The 7,899-nt window shown below is 41.8% G+C and overlaps 1 protein-coding gene across 1 annotated transcript; it reads left to right on the top strand.

Annotated features, from left to right (window-relative positions):
- Positions 1 to 1,869: 1,869 nt before the first annotated feature.
- LOC120962624 (uncharacterized) lies at positions 1,870 to 4,120 on the top strand. Its single transcript, XM_073497891.1, has 9 exons — positions 1,870 to 1,932; positions 2,187 to 2,269; positions 2,456 to 2,469; positions 2,554 to 2,756; positions 2,853 to 2,943; positions 3,051 to 3,103; positions 3,205 to 3,269; positions 3,492 to 3,602; positions 3,762 to 4,120. Exons 1-8 carry the CDS (start codon positions 1,870 to 1,872, stop codon positions 3,499 to 3,501), a joined length of 582 nt encoding a protein of 193 aa, XP_073353992.1. The 3' UTR covers positions 3,502 to 3,602; positions 3,762 to 4,120.
- Positions 4,121 to 7,899: the final 3,779 nt, after the last annotated feature.

Here is a 7,899-nt window from a genome sequence, read left to right as displayed (position 1 = left end):
CCAAATGCGGTAAGTGTGTCATTCAGGACCAAAATCTGTCCGAACCCACCTGACCGGCCAGCTTGCGCCGTTGACCCGTGACATGTTAGAAAGGGGCCCCGCAATGTAACGGCCGGTGACGGAAATATGCAAATATATTTGTTGTTGAACGAAAAGCAATTTTTTTTTCTGCGTAATTATCCAAAGTTTCACTTGGTTCTACTATTTTTGATCCATCTCCTTCTTTCTTGTCCCTTACTCCAAGTCCAGGCCGGAGCTCCCTCATCGATCGGCGGCCTAGCTATATAAATAGGTCACTAATCTGCGCCGGTGCGCCGGCCCAACCGTTAACAGAGAGAAACAACGGTGGGAAGTAGGCAGGGTAGGGAACAATGGTGCTCCTAGTCTGTGTCGAGTAGGTCTGGTAGGAGGTCGGGACTCAGGCAGGGCAAGGTTGAAAAGACAACTCGTATATTTTGTTTTCAAGTGTTAAGAGACAACAGAGGGGGTTGCTCTCGATTGTCTGATCAAGAGTATACCCGACGCACACGGAGGCGGCGAACGGTCACACGAGATCGATCAAGCGTTCCCCATTAAGATCTATTACCAATTGCAGTAAAAGAAAGTTGTAGAAAACTACCTCATGGGACAGATTAAATTTACTCTTAATTGCCTAATACATGCAGATTAAAAATGCTTGGTGTTGTGTGTTAACATGCTTTTGAGAACAAAACTTTTGTTTTTCTTTTCATTTTTATTCTTTATTATCAACTTCTGCCTTTTTTCCTTTTGAGATCATGTTTTTTATGAAATTTGGGAGCCATTTTGTCAACTGAAGGATAATCTAAAATTCACGGGAATTTCAAGTTCACAAACACTTTTTCAAATATGTGAACTTTTTTTTAATCTTCAAATATATTTTTAGGTTCGTGAGGACTTTTGACATTCGGGAGCATTTTTAAAATTCATGAACACATTTTTACTTAACAAATATTTTTAAAACTGCATACATTTTTAAAAAATTCAAAGCATTTACTAAATTCATGATGGTTTTAACTTTTTAAAATCCTGGAATATTTTTCAAACTTGGGAACATCTTAAAAAAACATTTTAGAAATTGACAATATTGTAGAAATTCGTGATTTTTTTTAAAAATTGAGATATTTTTTCAAATTCATGAATAGTTTTTAACTTAATGAACATTTTACATATTACCATGTTTTAAAATTCATAAACATTTTTAAACTTATGATGTTTGTTTATAAAATTCACGAACATTTGATATAATCTGAGACATTTTGAAATTGAAAATTTCTTTTACAGTTTTCAAACATTTTTAAAAATTATCTATCAGTTTCTCACGAACATTTCTTAATTATGCAAACAGTTTTAAGTTTGGGACCATCTTTTAAATACATGGGCATTTACAAAAAATTGCAAACACTTTCTATATTCGCGAACATTTCTCAATTCATGAATATTTTTAGAGTAGTATTTTACTCCCTCCGTTCCTAAATACTTGTCTTTCTAGGCATTTCAAATGAATATCACATAAGACAAGTATTTAGGAACGGAGGGAGTACCTGTCACCGAATTTAATTATAACAAATTAAATAAAGAGAGAGCTAGAGAAAATGAAGAAAAGGAAAAACAAAAAACAGGCGTCGCGCCCCGCCCCGCCCGCATTGGGCCGGGCCGAAAGCGCGCGGGAGTGCTACTGCGGTGTGGTGTGCTGCGGGAGTGGATCTGTCCTCCGATACGTCCGCCGCCTCCCCTCTCTCTCCCACACCCCCAATTGTTCGCTCGCTCCTTCTCTTTCTCTCCCCCTTCGCTCCTCCCGTCGGCGACAACGCGTATCGGCGACCACCTCCTAAACCTAGCCGCGCCGCCATGGACGCCGCGTCCGTCGCCAACCCCGTCAACAAGTTTCCCCTCGTCCCCGCCTCCCTCGAGGTACCTACCCGAACCCGATCGTGTCTCCCCTCCCCCCTCGCCGAAATGACGGCCAACTCGAGCACGCGACGGTTTCGTCTTGATATTCGATTGGGTAATGGCAAATCGCATCGATGTTGGCATCTTCAATTTACTTCGAATCGCCACAATGCCGCACGCACGCGGCACGCTGCCAGCCCGCTCTTTGCCTTTGTTCTGATTGCAAGTCTGTGCGTTACTTGTTATTCAGTTATCTGACTGAGAAAATGCTGTAGAGTCTGGGATTTCTCCTTGTTGTGCTCCAAGTTTCAACCGACCCATTTGTTCTGATACACAAAGTGTTTGATGGAATGCCCAGGTCAGAGGCCTAGTGAAGGAGCACCTTCGGTCATTCGACTATTTTATCAATAAAGGAATTCAGAAAATTGTGAAGGCAAACGACCGAATCGTAGTGCCTGAAGACCGCTCCATCTACCTTAGGCATGTTATATCCATTTTTTTACATCCACTCCTCCCTTTGTGTGTTTCTGGTGTGTTATCTTAGTTTACTTGATGCAGGTACACTGCAGTAAGGGTCGACCTTCCCTTTGCGAGGCCGTGCTTCAGCACTGATATTCTAACACCACATTTTTGCCGTCTTAGTGATCGCACGTAAGTTTGTGCGTCTTGTTGGTATTTTGGTACCGTGCATTTTCCTACCATTACTAGTTCCCCTTACCATTTATTTTCATCCCTTCAGCTATTGTGCTCCCATAAGGGTCGATATTGAATACACTGCATATGTACGGGATGAAACACAAATTGCCAAAAACAAAAAACCGTATAAAACGCTCACGCTACGGAAGGTAAACCATATAATGTCTGGTTGAAATGCCTTCTTTTCCCGCCCCCACACAGAACAGTACAACTTAACCGCCTCGTGTCTGGTTTATTTTCTCCAGGAAAGTGCCATTATTGGGTACATGCCTATTATGCTTAAAAGTTCTGCTTGTGTTCTGCATGGAAAGGATGAAGATGAAATAGCAAGATATGGTCAGCCTATTTCTGTTCTTGTGACTGTTTATGGGGAAAAACGATTCTTCTTAGACATAATACCATGTTATCTTTTTTTCTTTAAAACTTTATTATTGCATATGTAGGCGAGTGCCCTCTAGATCCTGGTGGTTACTTCATTGTGAAAGGAAATGAGAAGGTAGCTAGAATAACAATCTGCTAATGAGATAGCAATAATAAGTTAATAACAGTGCCAAATGTTTATTTTTGATACACAAGGTCTTATGTTTTCATGTGCAGCTCATCCTCATACAAGAAGAATTACAAAGGAATCATATTATTATTGGGACTGATCGTAAAGGAAGGTGATACTCTTTGTTTAGTATTCTGAATTTTGTACCAGCATCCAGTAGAACCTTTTTGTTTTCAGGATTTGAAAACTGTTGGAGATGAAATCAATTTTGTCAGTTACATCTGTCTATGGCTATCTTGATGTAGTGCATTTGGTTGGGTGGGTTGTTTACTTTATTGATGTAGAAGGAGTAATTGACATTCATATCTCAACTTCCAAGCTTTGAAATCTGCAGATTCCTATAATTGTCGTTATAAAAGCTCTGGGGATAGAAAGTGACCAAGAGGTTGTACAAATGATTGGACGAGATCCAAGATATGGGGACTTACTACTTTTATCTATTCAGGTAGTTGTTTTCTGAGTTGGTTGATACCTCAGAAGGACTACATCATTTGGTCTTCTAATCTTGTGCGGTATATATATATATATATATATTCTTTTTTCTTGTTCTTTTCTTCTAGAGTTTTTTTACTTGAGGCTATTTAAACGGGTTTTACTTTCTTAGGAATGTGCCGCAAAGGGAATATATACACAAGAACAAGCTCTTCATTACATGGATGGCAAGGTGAAATTTGAAAAACGATAAGCGTGTGCCTTACTATCATCCTTAAAGAAACCTTTTGTTGTAGTTTGAATTATACCAAGCAATTTGCAGATCAATAAATAGTGCATGAAGTGCATCATAAGCTTTGCAAGAGTATATCCCTTCATTACCGAGTCATGCATGTTAGAGTTATAATATAAGTCATGTACCCCTTTGTATTTATCCCGTTGTATAAGGGGTTTCCTGCATATGTTCCACACCTGTACATGTATATATATCGGCCTATGGCCTCATGGGAATACATGTTGCATATTTCCTAACATGGTATTAGAGCTAGGTTAATTTTTTGCACGCCGCAACTCGTGCCATTGATCCGCTCCTGCTGCCGGCCGCTGGGTGTTCATCTGCCTGTCTCCCCCCGCGGTCTTCCTCTACCCCTCCCGATCGATTAGATCGCGTTGAGCCGCCGTCTTCCGTTCCCCCGCCAGGTCTCCCGATCGATCCGATCGCTCTGCCCCGCCCCGCAGTCGGGCCTTGGGCCTCTGGTCGCCATCGCCCCGTAGTCGGGCCTCTTCCTTCCCATCGATTGCGCTCGCCCGGGCCTCTCCCGATCGATCGCGCACCTGCACTCCTGGTTCGCTCGAGCCACCAGATCGCCCCGCCACCAACCCTCTGGATCGTCTTCTGCTCTGGAGCGGCGGCCACCAGCTACAGATTCCGTCGTTGCTGCTGGTTGTGTCTTCATACGCCTGGTTCGCCTAGGCTCTAAGCCTCACGACCGAAAGCTGCTGTTGCCTGCTTGTTGACAAGAAGAAAAAAAAAATGTCTACACCGTCAGGCTATGTTGCTGTCCCTCGCTGTCCGGTGATCTTTGAACGTAAATATTTGTGTTCCTGTTTGTGATGCAGGTCGGTGACAGATTTAGTAGCAGACATGGACAAAAAGGTGTTTGTGGTACCATTCTTCAGCAGGAAGATTTCTCCTTCTCTGAGAGACACTAGTAGAAAACAGGGCTTAGGTCACAGGGCAGTTTTCACATTAGCCCCGGTTCAGTCACGAATCGGGACTAATGTGAGCATTGGTCCCGGTTCGTGAGCCCAGGGGGGCGGCCGGGGCCTCGTGGGCATTGGTCCCGGTTCGTATGGACCCTTTGGTCCCGGTTGGTGGTACAAACCGGGACCAATGGGCCACGCTCCTGGCCCACCACCCTTTAGTCCCGGTTCATACCACAAACCGGGACTAAAGGGCTGGTCTTAGTCCCAGTTCATACCACAAACCGGGACTAAAGGGCTGGTCCTAGTTGCGGCCAGTGTTTAGTCCCACCTCGCCAAACGAAGGGCGCTCACACCAGTTTATAAGCCCGTCCCTCTCTGCCTTTTAAAGTGAAAATAGATGCCCTTATACAGGGAATTTGACCTAAATTCACAGTAAATTTCATAGAAATTTATTATGAATTTAGGTTGAATTTTCTCTATAAGCGCATCTATTTTCATTTTTTTTATATTTATAAAATAAATAAACCTTAATAAAATAAATAAAACTAAATAAACCTTAATAAAATAAAATAAAATAAACTATAGTAACTACAATAAATAAACCTTAATTAATTAAGTAAAAAATAGCAGCAAGTAAAATAAATAAAAATAGCAGCAGTAAAATAAATAAAAATAAAATAATTAAAGTAAAAGACATAAGTAATTAGAAATAAAATAAATAAGTTTTTTGTTGTAAGTAGAAAGAAAACCTTTTCAGAGTTCATTTGAAATGCTTTTCAATTTTAGGGTCTTATAGCTCAAAATAATTAGTAAATGCATGAAAAATAACAAATGAAGTCAGAAAGGATTGAAAAATGATGACGTGGCTTTGAATGGTGCATTTTGAACACACAAAAAGTCAGGAGTTCAAATAAGGTTTAAAAAATGAAATCCCTTTGTAACAGACGAGTTTCCGGATGAAATCCTGATACTTTGAAAGAGATTGTCCGTTTTGTACACGAAGTGCATCCAGTTTTTGCCGTAACCCTCTCAACTTTCTTGCACATGCTATGTGGATGAAATGATGATATCATGCCAACTTTCAACCTTTTCAGAGTTCATTTGAAATGTTTTTCAATTTTAGGGTCTTATAGCTCAAAATAATTAGTAAATGCATGAAAAATAACAAATGAAGTCAGAAAGGATTGAAAAATAATGATGTGGCTTTGAATGGTGCATTTTGAACACACAAAAAGTTAGGAGTTCAAATAAGGTTTAAAAAATGAAATCCCTTTGTAACACACGAGTTTCCGGATGAAATCCTGATACTTTGAAAAAGATTGTCCGTTTTGTACACGAAGTGCATCCGGTTTTTGCCGTAACCCTCTCAACTTTCTTGCACATGCTATGTGCATGAAATGATGATATCATGCCAACTTTCAACCTTTTCAGAGTTCATTTGAAATGCTTTTCAATTTTAGGGTCTTATAGCTCAAAATAATTAGTAAATGCATGAAAAATAACAAATGAAGTCAGAAAGGATTGAAAAATGATGACGTGGCTTTGAATGGTGCATTTTGAACACACAAAAGGTCAGGAGTTCAAATAAGGTTTAAAAAATGAAATCCCTTTGTAACAGACGAGTTTCCGGATGAAATCCTGATACTTTGAAAGAGATTGTCCGTTTTGTACACGAAGTGCATCCAGTTTTTGCCGTAACCCTCTCAACTTTCTTGCACATGCTATGTGGATGAAATGATGATATCATGCCAACTTTCAACCTTTTCAGAGTTCATTTGAAATGCTTTTCAATTTTAGGGTCTTATAGCTCAAAATAATTAGTAAATGCATGAAAAATAACAAATGAAGTCAGAAAGGATTGAAAAATAATGATGTGGCTTTGAATGGTGCATTTTGAACACACAAAAAGTCAGGAGTTCAAATAAGGTTTAAAAAATGAAATCCCTTTGTAACACACGAGTTTCCGGATGAAATTTAAACTATTCAAATTTGGAAACTAATGGATTAACAGAAAGTTTATAATTATTCTGAGCTAAAAGCAAAAAGAATAAAAAAATAAAGCAAAAATCAAAAGAAAATAAATAATTCAAAAAACAAAAAAAATACTGGAAAAAATAAAAAAATGCCGCCTAATGGGCCACACAGCCTGCATACGACTAGAAACCCATCTGCACATGGGCCAGGATGGAGGCCCGCAGGCCCAATAGGTCCAACATGGCAATGACAAAGGTAGGCATGTATAATGCCTGCATATTAGAGAGGAGCTCAGCACCTGAGCTGCAGCGCAGCTTATAAACAGGTGCTGAGCTCTCTCAGCTAGCGAGGTGGGACTAAACTTCCCACCGCACCGCGCCAGCACATTAGTCCCGGTTGGTGGCTCCAACCGGAACCAATGCTCCCCTTTGGTCCCGGTTGGTGCCACCAACCGGGACCAAAGCCCTTTGCTTCCCGCCCTTTGCGCTAGTGAAAAGAGGCCTTTAGTCTCGGTTGGTGGCACCAACCGGGACCAAAGGGTGGGTATTGGTTCCGGTTGGAGCCACCAACCGGGACCAAAGCCTTTGCTATATAAGTAGCACTTTGGGAATTTTCTGATTTCCATCGCCAGTCCCCCCGCCCGACGACGCCGCGAGCTCGATCTACGCCGCCAGGCTGCCCCGTCGTCGTCGCCGTCGCCCGTGCCCCCGAGCCCACGCCATCGCCCGTCGCCGTCGTCCTCCGCCCCCCCGCCGCCGTCGCCGTCGGCCTCCGCCGCGCGCCCCCGAGCCGTCGCCCCGTATACATCACCGTCGCCGCCCTCCGCCCCCGGCCCGCCGCGGTCGCCGTCGCCCTCCGCCACCTTGTGAGCGCCGCCTCGATCCCCTCCTCCTCCTCCCTGCAATGGCCGCCGCCGCTGCCGCCGCGCCCCCTAGCTATAGTAGTTAGATTTGTAATTTAGTTGTATTAATTTGTAATTTAGTTGTTGTAATTTAGATGTATTAATTTAGATGTGTAGTTAGATGTGTAGTTAGATTTGTAATTTAGTTGTATTAATTTGGATGTGTAGTTAGATTTGTAATTTAGTTGTATTAATTTGTAATTTAGTTGTTGTAATTTAGATGTGTAGT

This window comes from Aegilops tauschii, chromosome 4, assembly GCF_002575655.3.
Source record: "Aegilops tauschii subsp. strangulata cultivar AL8/78 chromosome 4, Aet v6.0, whole genome shotgun sequence".
In the NCBI taxonomy this organism is placed as follows: Eukaryota; Viridiplantae; Streptophyta; class Magnoliopsida; order Poales; family Poaceae; genus Aegilops; species Aegilops tauschii.
The sequence above is the reverse complement of the archived record's forward strand: the minus strand, read 5'-3'. Positions and strand labels throughout refer to the sequence as shown.